A 20961-nucleotide genomic window follows, 5' to 3' on the forward strand; every position below is an offset into this window, starting at 1 on the left:
GTTCGATATCGGCAATAATTCCCTGTACCTGGTTCATTCTAAACAGGTTTCACTGTAGAGCACTCAACACAAACCACACTCCAGCTCAACGCTATGGAGACCTGCGAGCCAGAAACGAATGCTAAAAGGACTCAACGCTCATAAAACAGGAACAAGCCAACAAAATAGTGACGAAAACCCGACACTAACTAACAACGAGAGCAAACCGAGATGGAACTCGAACGTTACCGCTACACACAAGGGATAATCCCCCAAAAGAGTCGGGACAGAAAGTAGCACTGCGTAAAAATCGTCCCAAAGTTCAACTGTTCGTACTTCAGAGCCAGAGGATGAAGTAGACAAGTCATAGAAAACAAGGCTTAGCTTTCCGGTAAGTGCTGAGTCCAGAGCAGTCCGTAGTGTGGAGTTGTCGGCCGAAGAACGACGTCTCGGAGTCCGGCGATCCGGTTAGAAGCTTGATGAGGTCGACACCGCGCACCACAAAGCCACGCACGCTTCAGCACAACAAACTCAAACACTTTCCCGACAGGCAGGGCAGAAGCCAAAAATTAAACGTTCCAAGACTCACGTGCAGGGAGTAACCGCGTCGAGCAGCGACCCGGCCGGGTCCGGGGTTCGACTACTTCCTTTGTTCCCGAACCCCCTTTTATAGGCTTGTCTACCGACCTACCTCCTGTTTCCCCGCCTTTCGGGTCAGTCAACTTCCCAGAAAAACAAAGCTACCCGGCATCGACCCAAATGGCAAAACCTATTACATTTTTCCGACAACCAAACATACGTGCCCATCCATTCCCCCGTACGAGTCCAAAAACCTAAATTATCGCCGATACGTAGGACACGACAACCACGACGGGCGGCAGACTGGGCAAAGCCGCTGCCTTCAAAAAGCGCGCTAGCCAGCGTAAACATTTTTTTTATCCCGGCGGCGCCCCCTCGTGTCAAATCGTCACCATACGCGAGCCAGCACACGCGCCCCTCCGTCCGCGAGGTCAAGACCACAAGCTGTGCGCCGGGATGACCCGCGTTGCCCGTCAACAAAAACCCATCCCGCAAACGAGCAAACCCATTAGGGACTTAGAAAGGAACTACGACGGGACGAACTGAGATTAAAAGCGGCACCGCACTCCCCCTTCCTGACCGTACCAACACTTAAAGGGGCGGTGCAGCGATTTTATGATTAAAAGAATTTGCATCTCGTCATTTTTACGTTGTTTATCGTGTCCCAGAAGATAGAGAAAACACTTCCTTCATCAAAAATGTCGCGATTCCGCTGCATAATCGCAAAGCCAAGTCGAGCTTTTCCCCCCACCTGCAGCCCCAAGTGGCAGCCGAAGGAACTACGGCGGAAAGATTACGTGACCTCGCTCGGCTCTAAGCTGCAGCATAGCGCCCGCTAATGTACGCAGAGAGAGGGAGGGGAAGCGTCCTCCGAGATAGCACACGGGAAGCAACACGGCACTCCGAATGACGTCACTGGGAGTGCGACCAGGTGTGACCCTGAAGACTGGGAGTGAGTTGAGGGGTGCCCGAAATGCCAATCTTGATCTTTTTTTTTACGCAGCAACTAGGACGCGCAAGCGAAATCGGTTTTCTGTTCTTTACTTCAGAAGTGTCAGGGGGCAACTTCCAGACATCTTTGACCGAAGTCCGAAAATCGTTGCATCGCCCCTTTAAAGTGGCCCAAAAAAAAGTTCATAAAAATATTAAAAAAAAATAAAGAAAAAACTAAGTTTGTGACACCCGGTTCCTCCACCCTGTGTTTATTTTGTGCTTTTTCTACTACGAAGCGAGACAATATTCCAGCCGTAGGCACCAGATGTCATTCCCGTCTGCGATTATGAGATTATAGGATCCTAACTGCCGGCAACTAAGTGTCAATTACGTCCGGCTTGTGCATACAGTACATCTTTTGCTATTTAACCGATCATCACTTTACAGCCTGGGTATCTGTTCTTGTAAATGGCAGTATTGCTACATGTTAAACTTCTCTAAAGCGGTAGAGCGAACTCGCATCTCATTATCTTTTAGCTGAATAAACAGTTTGCTTGGCTATGCTTGTTATCCAATCTTTATGTTTTAAATTTAATTTTCTCATGTGGACACAATTTTCTCATATGGACACCTTACATTATCGAGAAAACAAAACATTTCTATAGTACGGAGGTGTCCTTATTAAGGAGACATGATTGTATCATCTTTGGAACTAGTTTGCCACAGCCAGTGTTATCACATGTACTGATTTTTTATGCAGTGCCTCCCTTTCCTTGCCCCTCGTTAGGACAATTGAGAAAGTGACTTTGCGCCACAACGATGAATGACAAGTATTCCAAGTGTCGTCACCTATAGTGGTCATGTGCTATGTGTTCGCAGCATTGCAGGCCGACCATGGAGCACTTTCAAAAGGAACTTTCGCCGTGTGCACTGTATGAGCGTGTACAATACGGGGCACGTACGGTCAGAAGAATTAGGAGAGGGAACATGCGGGCGCGCGTCACTTGGTACAGGCAGAGCAGTCTAGCAAGTGTCACGCATGCGCACTGAGGGGCCCTGGTTTGAAGAGCCGAGGCAGAAGTTTCAGCGGCGGTGTCATCGCCCTGGCGGCTTGTCGCCGAAGCAGAAACGGGGTTAGCTAGCTTTGCTGGTGGCTGGCTTTGTGTAGACCAGGAACGTAGGCTTATAAACTTCGGCAACAAGAATACTACGCGGCTTTGGTGTTTTGGTACGAGCAACACTACGACCACTCACCGCAGAGGTGAAGGCTACGACCACCCATCGCAGAGGTGAAGGCATCGAAGAAGCGCAACCTGTGTACTACGCCGTTGCCGTAACCCAACAGTGCTCATTTGGCAAGGAGAGCTTTCCGCCCAGAGACTTCGCCTGTCACAGAGTGTTATTTCCCGTGTTTCTCTTTGTGTGTTCAGTGGCTGGACGGGCCTCATACAGCAGTTCTTCAGGCTCCAAGGTGACTAAAAGTTGAGGGTGGATGGACTTGCAGCAATCCTCTCGGTTGGTGCGTGTGACAGTACCATTGTACGGCATCATCGGGAGAACACCGTTGTAAGTTAGCAAGTTGTCCAATTTTATGTTCATTATAAATTAAAATTTGAAAAATCTTGTTTAAAAGGATGCTGGACCAAAATCTGAATGTCATAAAATAAGGCCGCGGAATCTTTGAATGGAGCTCTACAAACTCCGAAACATCACTCACGCATTAATATCTCAAACGGATGGCCGTATTTTTGGAAAAGAAGGGCGCAATCAAACAAGAAATGTGACGTCGTACCTCTCCTGGAACACTTTAGAATGAGGGGAAGCGGCCTCGTTTTTCTCATTCTCGCTTCGCTTCACCTGCTTGAGGGGATGAAGCCTAGAGGAGAGGGAATGAGAATCGCGACGTTACATGTCTCGTCGCCCTTGTTGAATCCCACACGTTTCCGAAAATACGGCCATTCGTTAGAAATAATGCTCTAAGAGTGATGTTTTGGGGGTTTTACAGCGTCCCGCCTATCGCTCCAGTCTTGTTTTGCGAGCTTCAAATTTCGGTTAAGCATACCTTTTAGTATGAATAATTGTGTCAACAGAATGTTAGAACATATCAGTTCTACACAGCTACTTTCAAACATTTTTGAGTGGTATCGCCTGCCAGATGCAAAGGGGGGGGGGGGGGGGGGGGCAACATGTATATGTTTTTATCTCTGCAGCACAAATTGTTCCTATCATACACTGTAAATAGCTGTCAATCGACAGACTAGGTAAAAGAGTGAGCACTAACAAGTCCAAGTACCAACAATGCCGTCCATGGCGAATCTCGGACACCATTTCTTACGTTATGTGGCCTTAGCGGTCTTTGTATAGCTCTTCTCATTGTTGCCGGTTGAGCAGCTACCGATAGTGGGGTTTCAAGGGCGTCAACTTTGAAATGCAGTTTCTTCACATAATGTTTCATTTTGGGAAGTTTCTACACATATACCTTAAAGTCGTTATTGTACGGATGAAACATCTTTATAAAGGTGTCTATAAAAACATTGGCAGGGTTCGCTTTAAGGTGCCTGCCTGACTTACAACAAGGCTGTCCAACTTGGGAAATTTCACTGGTGGGAAGCTTATTTTTATATCAGAATGGTGTACTTCTTCACAGCGCTGTATGTATGCAACAGAAACTCGAGATGGGTTCAATAAAAGTAGCATATGCTAATTATGTGTTCTCTGTGTATCTGATGCACTAGGTTGTATTTGTTCTGAACGCTTGCTACGTTTAGGCTATACAAAATAGTCTAAATTTTATGAGCATTCAAAACCAGTGCAACTTAAATCCGACAAGCGTAATGGAACAGAAGTGCCCGGTGTGAATAAAAGATTCCAGAAAATACGCACTAAAATAAATTGCAACTTGGGGTAGTAAAATTGGTGTTTTCCAGTCGGCTTTCATTATTTCAAACTCCAGGGCCCGTTTCCTCGAAGTGCCAACCGCGGCTAAAGTTAGCCGCAGTACCTAGGAGAGGGATTTTGAAATTACGTGACTGGGCTCGGTAGGGATGCGGGGAAACATGGCGGTGCCCCGGTGAGTGAGCGCCGCTCCCTTTGAAACTAATATGTCGTTGTAGCTGCAATATCGGGCGCGTTAGTCACCAACGAATGGTGCCGGAGGCTTTCGCTTTGCCTTACCTCACTTGAATTGCAAAGCATGAGAAATGACCTTGGCGCATCTTTTAGATAGTCTTTCGATTCTGGCCATTCCTAAGCCAAAATGAACACGGTAATTGTCGGCTTGAAAACGTCCTTGGGAAGCGGATTGTCTTTACTCAATCGGTCGGGTATTGATAGCACACAAAAGCAGAGAGCATCCCAATAGACCTTTTTCTATATTACCCAAGCATCGAGAAGAACGCTGGAAGTGTAATTCTACGGCCCGCGCGCACAGGCCTTCCCCTTATAAAAGATTCGAAGTAAATAATCATAATAAAAATTTGACGAACGCGCGTGCAAGACAAATTTTGTTTTAGACTTTTTACTTTAGAACAGTTACTACTGCAGACGCCAGCACGTGCAACGCGTGTAACTACACTAGTAGCATGCACCTCGGTGCTTGAGAAATTTAGAGAAAGGTCTATTGTGGTCTATTGGGACGTATTCAGACTCATCGTGCGAATACGCCCATTCACACGATGAGTCTGACCCGCCAAATGTGTGACGTATTGACTCGCGGAAATAGTTCTGAAATTGCCCATAGCACGGCGCTACAAATAAAGCTAGCCAATCAGTATCGTCCATTCGCTGCTACGGCAACAAGCGGCAGCGCGTATTCCGTTGCCATAGCAGCGGAGTGCGCGGTGCCAGGTCTCCCGCCAGAACCCCGCAGGAAAGCGAACTAAAACTGAACTCCTTCGCGTTGCGTTATGTCTGTACAGAAACGCAAAACTGCAGCAGCAGCTGTGCTAGTGCTTCTGCTTTGCGAGGACGAAAGCCTTCCCAAGAAAACGCGACCTTGTGTCAAGCCGTATATTCAGAAGCGCGAGCAGACCGGAGCGCACGATTCGCTCACACGGGACCTCCTGAAAGACCCGAACGAGTTCCGCCGGTACCTGCGGATGACGCCCGAAGTTTTCCAGCGTCTTGCTGATGGAATTCGGGCCGATGTCCAAAAGCAAGACACCGTCATGAGGGCGGCGATTTCCGCGAAGGAGCGGCTCGAGATGACGCTCCGTTTCCTCACAAGTGGTAAGTTTTGTGCTCATTGGTTTCAGAGTGTTTACTTTATTAGGTAAGGAAAAAATTAATTTAGACGATGGCGGATTGGAAGAAATGTGGAGCCAAATCATAAAACAAAAAAATCTGTGCTGTCAAAAGAGCAGAAATAATTTATCAGATTGTAAGCAACGCTTGAGCTCAAACTTGTACTAATTTACGAAGTGTTTGCTATTCGACTCGATGGGTAGCACACTTTTTTTCCGAGGTTTTTTAATATTAGAAAAATACAAATAATGCCTGTAAGATTCTCCGGTTTGTTGTTCAAGCTTCACTACTTTGCACCAGCGTGCTGGGGTGAAGCTTCGATCACCACCATACTAGGAGAAACTGCCAACAATCAAGTATCTCGCTTGGGTCGATGGTCTCTTATACTTTGCTTGTATTCGAATAGCAGTCATAAAGGTGATAAGAATGTTTAGAATATTTGAATAAATAAGAGCCACTTTTTCGTGATGATTGTCTTCTGCTCAACTGCTTGATATTAGACTAGATAACAGAAAGTATAAAACAGGAAGAAAACAGTTATCTAGTACATCGTACCAACACGCTCGTTAGGAATATAACTTGATATTGTTGTTCTATTTGTTTTCGTTTTTATTTTCTAGGAGATTCTCTCAGGTCTTTACATTACCAGTACTTGCCAGGACACAGCACTGTGCACAGCATTGTGTACAGCACGTGCGCTGCACTGTACAACTACCTGAGACAGCAGTATGTGATATTCATCCTTTATTAACAAAATTGTTGGGTTTGCTGCTGCACGATAATATTAACATATCTGAGTACTAGCTGATTATCATCCTTTTCTTTTCAGACACATAGTTCTGCCAAAAGCTTCTTCCGAGTGGAGAGGTGTGGCTCGAAGGTTCGAGGAAATATGGAATTATCCGCACTGCCTTCAAGCGATTCATGGAAAGCACATCAATATGTTTGCCCCACCAAACACTGGATCTGAATATTTTAACTACATCGGAAATTTCAGCTTGGTGTTGCTCGCTGTGGTGGACGCAGACCTGAAGGTATTTCCTTGTCATCGCATGCAAACATAGACCAGGGGTCTCAAACTGATTTGAGTGCGGGTGCAAGATAGCCCATTCCGAAGATGTTGACGGCCAACATAGGGGGGGGGGGGTATTTAATATTTTAGGAAAAAAAACAGCAATGGTGTTTCACGTTGTATAACGGTCGAGTCTTTCAGCGACACCCAGAGATTTCCCAAAACAACAATCTAATAGGTATTTGCTTTTTTTTTTAAATAGCCTTTTGCCAGTGTTGTTTCTAGCTATAATTTCTTCATGCAACCACTTTCATACTAGCGTGATTCCAAGATTTAAAATACCACCATCCCACCAACATGCTAGAATGTTTTCAATAACTAGAAAACAGGCACAAAATCGTTACTCTGTCAATCAATTCACTGAGGAATTTTCAAAGTCCAAATCCCAAAAGATCTTGTCATACGGTAGTTCTTGCTTTCCTGGCGCATTTTATAGCAGAATTATGTAAGAAAATACTTGTGTCTTCAAAGCATGCAAGACAAAATGTAATTATTTATGATGCATCCAGTGCTGAAGGCATAGGAACGGGAGCTCGCAGCCCAGAGAGGTGCGGGCCGCATGTTTGAAACCCTTGATATAGACCTTCTAGGAATTGTAGTGTTATTTGAAGGTTCAAATAACTTTTGGTGTACTCAGGGCAGTAAATATAATCTTTTTTCAGACAATATCACTTTCACACATCCTGCACTGCACAAGGTATACGGGTCCTGTACCTTCTGCTTGGAACCATCCTCCTCCTATTTAAGCACATCTGCAACCTCATTCTTGGTACCTCTATTTGTGATATCCTCCTTGTGCGGTCTCAACCATAACTGCCTCTTTCAGTGGTCACCCGTGATCCTAAAGGTGGTAGAGCAGTACCGGTTTCGTTAACTTGCTCTGCAGCCAGAAAAGCAAGCTTTTCACAATGTGAGGATGTCATAAAAATACCAACCTTGGTATCTGTAATCTTCTCTGACAGTAGTTCAAGCAACTGCCAGAAGTTTGACAAGGAAGCGAGACCGAGTTTTCTAACAAGTCTATATGTTGTCTTCACAAAACAAGCATTGGTATCTGTTTCTAGAAATGTGGCCCTCTTGGTTCAGCTTACAAAAATTTGTAAAATTATTGACTGACTGAACGGTATGTTCCCTATATCTGGCTTTGCTTGTTCTTTTTCCCAGGCCATATATGTAGATGTCGGAACGAGTGGAAAGACGTACGACTCCACCACGTTCAAGAAGAGTGCATTCTAGAAAGGGCTGGTTGAGAATTCTTTCAACCTCCCTACTCCTGAGCCTCTGCCAGGTGATCTGTTTAATTCTTACGTAATACTCCTTTAGCAGTTTACCTTCCACTTTGTAAATCGGAATAATTCACTATACATTTTTCAGGTGCGCAATGCGCCCAGCCTTTTGTTTTCGTGCCATATGCCGCGTTCCCAATCGGCGAAAACTTGTTGCGTCCCTACCCTGGGCAGGCGAAATAACCTGAGAAAATCTACAACTACAGGTACCGTGTAAAAATGGTTTTCTCTAGGTTAGAGCAAGAGTGCTCTAGGTGATTCACAATGGTATCAACACTGAAGTGAGTATAATTTGTACGCAGGCATTCCAGGGCACGTAGAGTTTCAGAAAACTTCTTTGGAGTGCTCGCCCAAAGATTCCGGATCCTCCTGAGACCCATCCAGGCTCTCCCCCAAAAATGTCACCACCCTAGTCCTGGCCTGTTGCGGGCTCCACTACATGCTTAGAGATAAAGGTGTTGACACCGGCATGAAACCGGAGAAAGCGTCGGATGTGAGTGCGTTCTCACCCTTGCCAAACCACGGCGTCCACCCATCAATCTCAGCCAACAATTTTCTGGAAAGAATTTTGTAGGCATTTTAACCAGGAGGGAGCCGTGGACTGGTAGCTTGACTATATCAATGAGCACTAAGGCCAGGCCCTAGTAGGGCACGCACGAGCGTGTACGTATGCTATCCGCTCCAATTGAAATGCGAACAGCGAAATGCATGTTTCGATACATGCTGTGTCACCTGGTGAGCTGGTGGGTACTCATGAAAATGTGCAGTAGATCCCGATCTCTATTGCACTTGTTTATGAGTTCCCTGGAGCCCTTTATGTTGCACAGCATTCATTGAAAACCACACGCTTCTCTCTTCGCATTTCGTTAGATTGGGCTAGTACACTGTGCCCCTGTTTGCCCTTGAATCGTATTTTTATTGTTTCTTGCATTGGTAAAGTTTCGCTGTAGCCTGGAAAATGAAAGATATATGTAAATTTGGAAGTTATAGTTACTTCAATAAGTTGTGCAATTTTCCTGCAAGGCATAGGTGCGGCCAAGTTTTGCTGTTTATATATAGGGCGGTACAGGCGGATCCGACACTATTAGACAAGTTGCAAAAAATTGCCGCCTGCACATGGAACTTTCCCTGAATGTGTACTGAGCAGGTAAACTTTATCATGTGAAATTTCAAGTCATTGTTCTTTCCCTGTAAAAATTGAGAGCAACGAGCTTGCCGAAGCATCGTCTGCTCATTGCTTCTATCCGGAAATGGCACCACAAGTTAATAGCGTCGAAAACCGATTTGTCTTTGTACACACTTGACGTTGTGTTTCGCAGGCTTGTTGCTTTCATTCTTTACAAGACCAAAACTGTATGCCTTGGAATTTTGCACGGTAAGACTGATGTGCTCAGTCCATTCTGTAAATTTTTGGGCTTTCTACGTGCAGGCGCTAATTTTTCCAAGCCTGTATTACAGCGTCGGGTCTGCTTGTGCCACCCTGTATATTGAAATTTTGATTTAAACCGTGTATGCCGAATGCATCTTCTGAAAATTTGTTTTATCCAAGATAGGTCACTATTTTAAAGTATGACATGTACGGGGAGAGGAGGGGGAGGAGAAAGTGTCAATGTGCGAGTTTGGTGCTGTTTTGTACTTGTGTCTCATTCATATGGATATCTCGTTATATGAACAATCTGGGTAATTATGTTCAGTCTTGTCTCCTTATTGTAGATAACACAGATGAACTTTTACCAAAGAGTAAAAAAACACTGTTGATGAAAATTTTAAATTGCTGCGGGCAGGCGACCATTATTCCAGGAGATTTTAGGGCAAACCCCTGTATAACACCTTATTTAAAATCGATAATAAAACAGCTAGAAATCATGGAATTTGTTCTTAGATGTTTTGAATTAAAGTAGAATCATTGTTCTGAAATATAACTTCTATGATCCTCGCCTTGATAAGGTGCTTCCTATATTCATCAAGGCCGGCAATTGCAGCAACAACTGCAGCACCGAACGATTGGTCACCATCATCTTGTGCTCTGCTGGACAACACTTGCAGCGCCTTCTCAAAGACTTGCTCCCTAATGGGCTGGGTCGGGGTGTTCTTTTTTCGTTTGTACGCCGGTCGTCGCACCTCGGGTGGCGTGCTGGTGTCGTCAACAGTTTCTTCCAGTAGAACCACACAAGGCGATGAGGACGACTCTGACTGTTCAAAAATATAAAATGAATTATTTGACATCATGTGCTACAATACAGAGTAGCTGAGTTCAATAGCAGATTTAACCTGCGGATGGAAAAAAGCTGAATCTAAGATAACGAGTGTGTTTCTAGGCAATAGACCTTCCCGAAAAATCCCTAAATTCCACCTTGCACCACAAAGAGCGAGAAATGGTGGGGCCATTCGGATGGTCACTCGGGCCGAGTTCAACGCTGCGTACATCCTGGAAGTGGCTTAATTCCTTTTCTCTTACCACGGCAAGTTCAGTCTTCAGAACACAATGAAAACGGAACAAACATGTTACAAAGCTAATTCATACGTCTTATTATCGTCCTGTTTTTTTTCGCGTTTCGAAATTGCGAATTGTTAAACAAGCACAAGCAGCTCGTCGTATGTATGGATGCATTGGAGAGACGATGGGAGGTGCTGGATATTTCCAAGTTGGTCTATGGCAGAGGTGCGCAATGTGGGGGCAGCGAGACGACGTCTGGGGGTCGCAGGGGCCTAAGAAAGCCAAGCTGCTGATAGCTTTGATACTGCTCTAAAGGGAGGGATGGAGGGAGGGGGGCGGGGCTGGGTTGCCGGACGGCATGCAAGTATTTTAGGGGTCGCGGGCCTCAAAAGTTTGCACAGCTCTGGTTTATGGTACTGTTTTACATATTCTGCAGAATTTAGTTTGCCCCCAACATTTAAATATAATTTTCATCGCACTATACAGTTACCTAACTGCATTATGCATGATTGTTATCTTAATTAAGTATAAGATAATGTCTATAACTTATTGGGTAAGGTAATACACACCTCCACTGTCAGCTCCTCCAGTGATGAGATGGATGCTTGGAAAGTCTGACTCGTCTTCAAAAACTTAATGTCTTCAAAGAACTCCCGCTTGGAGACGTAGTTGTCCTCCGTCCCCTGGCCAGATTTCTTCGTTGTCACTTGGTCCACTCCTTATTAAAACATGTTCACAAGCAATGGAATTTTGCTTTTGCCTCCCCGACTGTTTCAGGAAAAAGTTTGATTAAGTAAACAAGTGCTATCTTTAGAAATTGGACAGTACTGCCAACATCACACCCACCTGTGCACTTGAGCATGTCTGCAACAATTTCCATAGTTGCATCTCGGAGTGTTTTTTTTTTAAATTCTGGATGACTTGTTTGATAAAGAAAGCCGTTACAGTTATAGGACTGCATTAGCGTGCGTTGTTTGTGCACCGTCCAGTAAAACTGAAAAATATGAATAAAGTGGTTTTGGCAAGTCTGACTCTGTAGATCTTAAATTGAAAGCAACAAGTATTGATAGACTGATTGAAGTCAGCATAGGGGATAAAAACGGAGCATTGCGGTCAATTATTCGTGTCGTAAATTTTTGTTTCTATACGAGTTCAATATTAACACACGAGTGCCAATTTAATAATAGTGGACACTGTTGCGAATACATGCGTGAAACAAAATCCGAAAAGTACGCTGGCCGGCACCGTACGCGCACGCAGCCAAATTATTCCCCAAACCCAGAGGGTGCACATAAAATGCATAGAGAGGCTAAATGCATAACCTAGTTTCTTACGGGCGCTGATATCTAGCCTTCGAATTTACGATGAAAGTGGCTCGAACAGGTTGTATATGCTCCCGCGCTTGTTTCTTAAACAATGCAAACACTTTTGGTTGTTCGATACGTTCATGAAATATGATACTCGCGGGAAAGCACAGCTATAAAAACTGTTTTAAATACTCCGAGCCCCTCTAACTTTTAATCTTTCTGTCACTAGGTTCTTTCAATGCAGTCGGTAAGCATCAAGTCTTACCTTTTCATTAGACGTAGTAGCGACGGTCACGGAGGTGCTGGCGGCGTCCATGGTCGGTTTCGCTTTCATTGGATTGGGCTCGGCTACCGTATCAGCCGCGATGCAGGCTCCACTAACAGCTCGCCCCGCCTCATACGTCCCGTGAACTCGTTTGCAAACGGCCATTGGCGAAGCTTTTAAGGTGATTGACAGCAGTCGGAGAAGTTTCAGCTAAAGATTGCTCCAGAAGCGAGGAGAACACGCCACTTTTTGTGGAGGCGCGCCACTTTTTCGGTCACGTTCAGACAAGAAATCTCTTTCCCGAAACCTAGTTTCGCGACACGAGATTCGCCAACAAGATGCATCATGTGAATAGCCCTTTAGGTCTCATCTAGCGAATAACCTTGAGGTCGAAGCACCACTTTAACAGTTCATTGCTGCGACGATGATTTAGTGTTTAGATTCACACTTGGTAGCCAGGCTGGAACTGGGCGTCGTGGCGACAAAGATTGTACCAGTCATCGGCAGGAAGATGTGGCTTGCATTAAATTTCGACCGAGCTGGCAAACTTCGTTCGTTGAGTGACAAAACAAGCGTCGTCGTCCTGTTCGTCTTCGTGGTCGATACCACACTTGTCGTAGGTATCGTCATCGGGTTCATCATCAAGGTCGTTGTCAAGGGTGGAGTCACGGTTGTCGTTGAAGTCATCGTCTGGATTGTCCTTGGGTCGCTGTCAAAGCCGTAGTCGGAATCGTCTTCCATGTCATATTTCGAGTCGTCACCTGGGAGATCATCAGTGCCGTTATCAGTCTCGTCATCAAGGTTGAAGACTGTCTGTCGTCGAGGCCGTAGTCAGGTTCGTTGTTGACATTGTAGCCGGGGTTGGTCCTTGGAGTCGTTGTCCGTTCCATCATCGGCGTAGAAGTCGTCATCATGTTTTCGTCGAAGTGTGGTAGCCAGGGGCTCTGTAAAGTTCATTGTCCGGGTCGTTTCCAAGGCCATAGTTGAGGTCGTCGTTGATGTCACAGTTGGAGTCGTCCTCGGATGATTTCAAGGATGTCGCCTTCACGATCGTCGTCTTCAGAGTTATCGTGTTCACAGATGGTACGCTTCATGGGCATTGATTGCATTACCCTGCACATCCACCAATATGTAATGAACAAAAACAAACTCGATTAATAAAACTTAAAATCAATGTTTAATGCAGCGAACTTGTGCAGAGAATCATAAAGTAACAAAGACCGCACATAGTTTGACGGCGACGGAAGGGCGACTGACTCGAGCAGCCATGCGAAGCTCTTTTTGTAAGCGCGTAGGTATCTAGAAGGCGCCGAGCTCGAACAAACAAGATTCTCGAGTCATCTCAAACATTCTAGGCATGCAAACAAAAGAAAGATTCCCCATTCTATCCAACTCAATTCCAGAGAATTGGATTTTCTAATACTAATTCCATTCCTTCGAACTCCTCCCTATTGAAAAAGGCCAATATGAACTCGGCTTATTGGAAATATTGTATTCCAATGAAGTTGATGGAAACCAATAAAAACTTATTGTTATCCGATTAACCCAATACGCACGATGGGAATTCATATCGGAGCACAATATCCCGATATAGTATGTGGTTATTGGTATACAACAGGATATTGGAGCACAATATCCGGATATAACTTGCGGTTATTGGTATACAACACGATATCGAAGCACAATATCCCGACAGAACTTACGGTTATTGGAATAGAATACGACACCGCGTGCATATTGGTGACCGACATGGACATACTGCGCGGCCACACGATATATAAATATCGGTCGTCGATCACGGGCCCAAAGGAGAATACAATATCGCGTGGATAAATCTCAGAACGAATTCCAAGTTACCAACATGAATTACGTCGGCATATACCGCGGACTAAGAGGATACGTAACACAGTCTTGATCGCCCGTGAAGCAACATGTGGATATCGGTACGCCCACATATACGACATCGCGTGAAAGATATTGTAGAACAGCAGGAGTTACCATACGGCAATACGAGACAGAACGATATTGGAGGTGGATACACACAGAACACAAACGTTCCGCGTTGCAAACACATTCACATTGATCGAAAGCGCAAGTGTACGTACGGCACACAGTACACACAGCCTCGAGCGCTTGAAATGCTAGACAACCACCAAACCATTCAAAATAACTAGCTGGGACACCCGCGACCTACCGTTCAATGAGAAAGCCCAATAACGACGTGCTCATTGGAGTGATCGTTTTCAAACAAATGTTTATTGCAGTTTTAATGCAACAAAAGTTAGGTTACCGATGTTGGAACCCAAATCGAACGCGATACGTGACAATGTCAGTTCGCACGATAAACTAATGAGGATTAATGGGCTTGACAGGTCACGTGCTTCTTACCTGCACATTTATCGATATTGACCCACCTTTCTGGGTAATCCTACGTCGTACACAAAATCCACAACCACACACGAGCACATTTCACCCACCACTCTTCGTCGCCTGTTTCGCAAGATTCACACACTGTAAAAAACGACGGGAAAAATACGTGCATTTGCGCCATCAAACGATACGTTAGACTCGTTTTATGAGACAAGTTTCCATCGTCAACCCGCGCGCGCGAAAGCTCGAGCGCTCGAGCTGCTCGAGCTTCGGAGGCAGTTCGAATTCCGAAGGGAGGCGAGCCGAGCGAGCCGCGAGTAGCCTTGGTAGCCCATCGAGCCAGACGAGTCGCTGAGCGAGCCGCCGAGTGGCTGAATCCGCCGATCCAGCCAAGCCTAGCCGAGCCGCCGAGATTACGCCATTGCGCAGCGACCGCGACCGCGCCAACCCAGCGAGACAGCGGCGATGGCGGGACCGACGGATAACGGCTGGTCAAGTTCGTCGCGCACTTTGCTTGTGGATTCCAAGTGAAACCAACGCACTTTCAATCGCTTCGAAAGGTACGTATAGACGACTTTATTACTTGCAGCATTGAGTGCTTTGGTGTACACAGATCAAAGTGAACACTGGAGGACAGAAGGGATACATGATGTTTTGAAATCGCAGCTTATTTGAACGCATGCGTCCCCTGCTGAAAGCGTCTGGCTGTGCTCTGTTGCAGTCGTCATTTCGACTGCGTGTACTCTGATGTAACTTCAGTCAGTGTTTACACTCGGCTAGCTATCACTCGGCTTGTTATCTCATGTGCGAAACAGACGTAGAAACCAGCGCCTCGTCTCTTTCGGATATTCAACCTCCAGCCCCCTGGCTCCCAGCGTGAGCGTGCTTACCGGCGCAAACCGTTCGACGAGTTGGATTCGTGGGCTCGTTCGAAGAGGCGTTGTTTAACGCTCACGAGTCGCCGAAGTGTTACCGGAGCTTCTCTTTACGAAAGTCGCGATCGACGTCCCTGGTAGACTAAGAGTGCCGACCATTCATCTGTGGTGCCGACTGGCGCCGTACGAAGTTGGGAAAAGCTAGCAAGTCTGTCAGATTTTCGTGACGCCGCCCAACTGCTCTGCTACCGGCTGCGCTCAAAAAATAAGCTAAAAAAAAAAAGCGTTTTTTAAATTTCAAAAAAAAATTTTTTTTGCCATGTTTTATTTTAGTCGCCGCAAAGTAAATCGCGGCCGTACGTCGGTTGACTCCCGATTACTGTCTCTACATCGTAGATTGTCTCTCCACAATGGTGCCTCGTTGGTGTGATCTTATTCTGATATCGTTACATCTTGCTTTTTCATCTTGGCACACTTCTAGACGACCTTCTACACGTTGCACTCCTTGTGGACATGTCGCTGGTGTTAGAGACAAATCTGAAGTCGCTGTTTGCTCACTCCTTGGTGCACATATTTCATGTTCAACATCAGGTATCTGAAGGAGGCGCCATGAAACCCTGGAGTTTGTTTAGAGGTACCTCAACATACTGCATTCAAGTGTCGTTTTGTGTGTTATAGTTTCCTACAAAACCAAATTGCACTTTGTTCGTAATATACCCTATAACTGTTTACTACAATTAAAGTTGCTATGAAACATTGGCCACGAGAGGTGACTCGGCCAACGCAGCCTGAAAATTCCTCGCATAATTTTCTTCATTGGCCATTTTGGACATTGACAAATTTGCTTGTGAATAATGAGTGTTATGCACATGTGTTCTACTTTTCGCACAGGTACTTCAGTTAGATAAACCCCAGCAAAGGCAGCAAGACAGTCTCATGGGGTCACACCAAGGATAGCTGCATTCCTGCTCGAGTCCCGAGTCTTGTCAACAAATTTCACTGAACATAATGGTACATTCTGTTTCCTTAACTTTTTCTTCTGAAATCTTTTTTTTTTATTGTTGCTTTTTTCTATTGAAAAAGGGGTAGTACAACGTTTAAACACCCAATGTTTTTTTGTTTTTTTTTGTAAAATGTGTAGTACATCGTTTAAACACCCAAGCGTTCATAAATGGTCTCTGTACCAGACAATAGGGTGTCTTATACTCTGTTTCATACTTAGCGTGCAACGCTGTGAAAGGTACTAAAGTGGTGCGCATGAAAAAATAGCAAAAGTGTGACTCCGCGCGTTTCGTGGACGAGTGGTAGAAGGCGCTGCTCTGGCGATATTGACGTCTCGGTGGCCGTGGTTTGAACCCATTTTACGCGCAAAGTTTTTTTTTTTTTTTTTTTTCTTTTTTAGACATACTTTTTGTGCAAGATTGTGCGCATTGACGAAGTGCATATTTCAGTTCCTTCTTCTTGACTTTTATTTATAAGTCGCCGAGAGGCCAGATTTCTACCATCTGGTCTGCCGCTTTGCAAGTGTTATTTGCCTCCAGCACCGAGTTATATTTTCTTTCGTGCAGCGTGGAATGAGGAATCGCCCTGATAGCGGCCTTGTCCCAAAATTTATAATAAAACGTTAATCGACAATAGTTGTGGCCTGTACAGTTTATTTTGAAATAGCTGTCAAGGGTAGGAATCTCCCTCTCGGAGCACTTGCGATGCACCTTCAGGCGAATGGCGTTCTGTGTGAACTCGTCATGCTTGACTGTCCCCGTGCTCGAAACTTTCAGGTTGCGAGGTCTTTGCTTCGGGGACGCCACCTTGCCAAATGGGCACTGCGCCTTGCACTTCGCGACAGTACAGGGCACACTCCAGTGTCGTTACTGGCCGTCTCCAGGACTTCACGACCGAATTCTCCGGGGAATGTGTTCTTATACTCCCGTACACATTGGCGATCATCTACTTGCACTCTTTCAAGATTTTCGCACAACGAATCTTCGAAAACATCCGAGCAGAGAGGTACTTGAGCTTGCTGCATAAGACGCCATCTTCTCAAAACCAGCCAGTGCCGCACAACCCGGAAACCCACAGCGGCTGCCACACGGATGAACACGAAAACAATTTAAGGTGGTTTACATTATCTTTTTTTTTTCTTGAAAAACATTTGTGCTCCGTTGAAATCATAACGCCACTATCAGTTACCAGCCCCGAGGAGGCACATTTTCCGACTTTTAAAAATTTTTTTGCAGGGGACGCACTATCTTATGGGGCGAACGTAGGCACGGTCAGCAATGCAAACCGGTGCGCTAGCTTTGACTGCGTTGCACTCTATGTATGAAACAGGGTATAGGATCGCTTCAGACGGGGCAACCTTTCCAGCAATTTTGGGGCTGCTGGCGGGTTGTTCCCTAGTTTTCCCTAGATCGACACGAATTGCTGAGATTGGGTCCGGCTCGAAGCGGACGAGCAACTTTGACTACTCGGAGATGTTTGAAGCGGCAGCAGCCAATCAGGAATGCAATATTTTCACGTGACACCCTTGTGGTCGTGATGATGAGAACTGAGGACTTAGTTCAGGTTTGAAATGGATCATTTTTGAAAATAAACTGTTTCAAAGAGATGAGTTAGTATTCTCAGTGAAATTTAAAGATATAAAAACATGTTTTTAGGATATAACTGTGTGTCTAAATACTGTAAGAAAAATAAAATTTCATGATGATGATGGCAAGTCGTAGCAATTCGGTTGCTGCATGTGAACGCGGGCGGCCCGTGTTGCTGGTGTTGCGACATGAAGTTGCTGGGCGAAATTGTTCCGTCTGAAGCGGGCTTTAGGGAACTGAATTCAAGGGCCGTGGAGCTCTGGGTGCAAGCCCACCTGGAAACATTTTTTTTTCTTTTTTGCCTTTTTTAGTATTTAAATAGATATATATATATATACATATATACTTTTTTTAAGTTTTAACATATAGATGCATAATTTACACACTAATTCATTTTCAGAAGCGCTTTTATTCACACTCTGTGGCTTTCTAGTGCTTGCGATAGCTTCTCGTTGAGCTAATGCCAGCTCTGCAAAGGGAGAGGGATCTTCCCACGCTTTGCAGGCTGTAAAGCTGTGGCTTGCACAGCTCTAGTGTGTCACACCTCGCTCACTGGCTCCCTTGCGAAGCATAGGTGCTTCATGAGTCGCGCCACACCGTAAGCCCAAAAAACGGTCGGGTGACAAGCCTGGGACCATTTGTCACTGCACTCAGCTATGGTATGGTGGCATGGTCGGGGCATGAAGCAGGGGTACAGCTTGGAAATGCTGATCTTCATGACATTTTAAACACATTTTTCATTACTTTTGTGTCGAGTTGTCAGCATTCTAAAGGTGAGAAAGCAAGCAGCAGCGACAGCAAGAAAAGAAAAATTTAAGACCGCTTTCACCAAGAATCAATTACGAGCACTAGAAAGGCATGGAGTGTAATTAAAACGCTTCTAAAGGTGAATTAGCGTATAAATTAAGTACTTGTGCCTCAAAAATACAAAAAAAAACAATGTAAATATAGTTATAAGGATAAAAATATACACCAGGAGGACTTAAACCAAAACTACATTCTGTAAGTTTGAAATTTGACACCTTAAACCACTTGGTCACCACCCAATTTTATTTCCAGGTCGTTCATCGAGGTATATGAATTTTGTTTGCAGCTGTCGGCTGCAAGAGAGATTGCCTTATTTACATTTACTTTACTATTCCCACCAAATATGACGAGTGATAAAGAATAGAACCTCATTTGGTTGGCCGAGGCACTGTGCTTGCATCAAGGCAAACTAGCCTGTCTTGCTGGGTTCATATTTTGTTTCATCACCTGTTTAGGATTCTGGTGTCGCTCATCAAAAGAAGAAAAAAAAAACTAATTCTGACTTATTCTGGTGTGCAGGTACCCTTGGCAGTAAACTCTGCTAAATGGGGCAAAGTATAGGTACTTTTTTTAGCAAATATGCATCGTTTTAGCAAAATGAGCTACACTATTTGACTAACGTGAAACAGAACGAGCCTCTCCACTTGGGTCTTTTTTCATCTCTCGCAGACACTATTTCCTGCTTTTTGTGGTTTGTATCAGACTTTTGTATTCTGTCCGGCCAAAGCATCTGTGTTACACTAAGACTGAGTTTTTTAGGATATCTACAGGTATTCTTCGCAGCAAATGGCTTCCAATCAGGAACACGAGTTTGTTCTCGACCACCGAGAGCAAGTATTTTCAAGGTGAGCTATTGCCCGCCTATATGAGTTGTATTTCATTCCTCTTGAATACCATAACCTATGTGTAGTGGTCTTGGACTAGTATTTTGTTGTCTCTCTTCTGCAAAAGCACCCAAGTTTAATTAAGACCGGGTTCTTTCTTATACATGCAGGTCTTGGTGGCAAGAGCCAGCCAATCAAGGCCAGAAGTTTGTTCTTTGCCGCGCATGGCAAGTGTTTTCAAGGTGAGTGATTGGCACCTATCTGAGTTGTGCGTTTCATTCCTCACAGACACTCTATTTCCTGTCTGTATAGTGGCCTTGTTTCAGGCTTTTGTGTCTCTGTCCGGCCAAAGCATCTGTGTTAGACTAATCTTTAGGATATGTGCAGCAATTCTTGGCAGCAAGTGGCTGCCAATCAGGAACACGAGTTTGTTCTCGGCCACCAAAAGCAAGTATTTTCAAGGCGAGCTATTGCCCGCCTATATGAGTTTCAGCATTCATCAAGGAGCGCAAAATCAAAGCCCGGGGGTTGGCCATTGCAAAAATGTTGACTCGGAAGCGCATAGGGAGGAAGCTTTATAAAAGTATCCACCTGCTTCTACAAGACAAACCAAAACTAAGAATGTGGGTTCCATTTAAAAAAAAAAAAAAAAAAAAAACATTGTCAGCTTGAATTAACTTGGGGGCGGCACGGAGCAAAGAAGCCACGGTACGAGTATGCTTGGTTCAGGCGTTTGTAGGGGTGGTAGATAACTCAATGTTTTCTAAAAAAATTTTTTTTTTCTAAAAGTGTGGTGGTCGAATATTCAGGGATGGGCATTAAGTCGGGATGTTAAGGTAAAAATTTTGGGTTTGCAAAAGGGGTGCGTCAGTATTGACGTCTCATTTTACATCATGCGTCTCAATTTAAAACGCACTATAAATGACATGCCTGAGATTCGTTTGGGTGTTCTTCCTCTCAGCAAGTACATGGTTCTGTCTCAAAAAGGTCTAATCTGATGTTGACCGCTCCTCAGGTCTCCACCGACGATTCATCAGGACGAGACCCAACCGGGACACTAGGGAAGAGCGGCTTAAGCAAGGGAGGCTACATATACGACAGCTTCTTGCGGACAAGAAACGAAAATAGATAGATGGTGGGTGTTTCATTTGCTATGCCTTTTTGGCGCGCACATTATGTTTGTTATGTTTCAAGATTCCTGCAGAGTTTGGTTTCAACTATTGTAAAATACCGAGCATGCGCCCAGGTCGCAGAAGCGCCTACCCTCTGATTCGGAACGATCCGCAAATAAGCAAAGGGCATACCAGACACCCATCCACCTGTTTTGAGCCGTGCTCAAAATATTGAAAGAGCACATCAAGCGCCAGGTGCTGTGGCGTCTTTGCCACAATAGCGCC

General features: G+C 45.0%; 1 protein-coding gene and 1 pseudogene across 1 annotated transcript; one reads left to right on the plus strand and one right to left on the minus strand.

Annotated features, from left to right (window-relative positions):
• The first annotated feature begins 5396 nt into the window (after window positions 1-5396).
• On the plus strand, window positions 5397-8041 carry LOC115317945 (protein ALP1-like). Its single transcript, XM_040217333.1, has 4 exons — window positions 5397-5718; window positions 6354-6459; window positions 6563-6767; window positions 7970-8041. The coding sequence occupies exons 1-4, from the start codon at window positions 5397-5399 to the stop codon at window positions 8039-8041; spliced, it is 705 nt and encodes a 234-aa protein (XP_040073267.1).
• A 1928-nt stretch (window positions 8042-9969) lies between these two features.
• Window positions 9970-12151, minus strand: LOC120845784 (annotated as a pseudogene).
• Between the last annotated feature and the right edge of the window lie 8810 nt (window positions 12152-20961).

This window comes from Ixodes scapularis, unplaced genomic scaffold, assembly GCF_016920785.2.
Source record: "Ixodes scapularis isolate PalLabHiFi unplaced genomic scaffold, ASM1692078v2 PGA_scaffold5__190_contigs__length_132052651, whole genome shotgun sequence".
NCBI classification, from domain to species: domain Eukaryota; kingdom Metazoa; phylum Arthropoda; class Arachnida; order Ixodida; family Ixodidae; genus Ixodes; species Ixodes scapularis.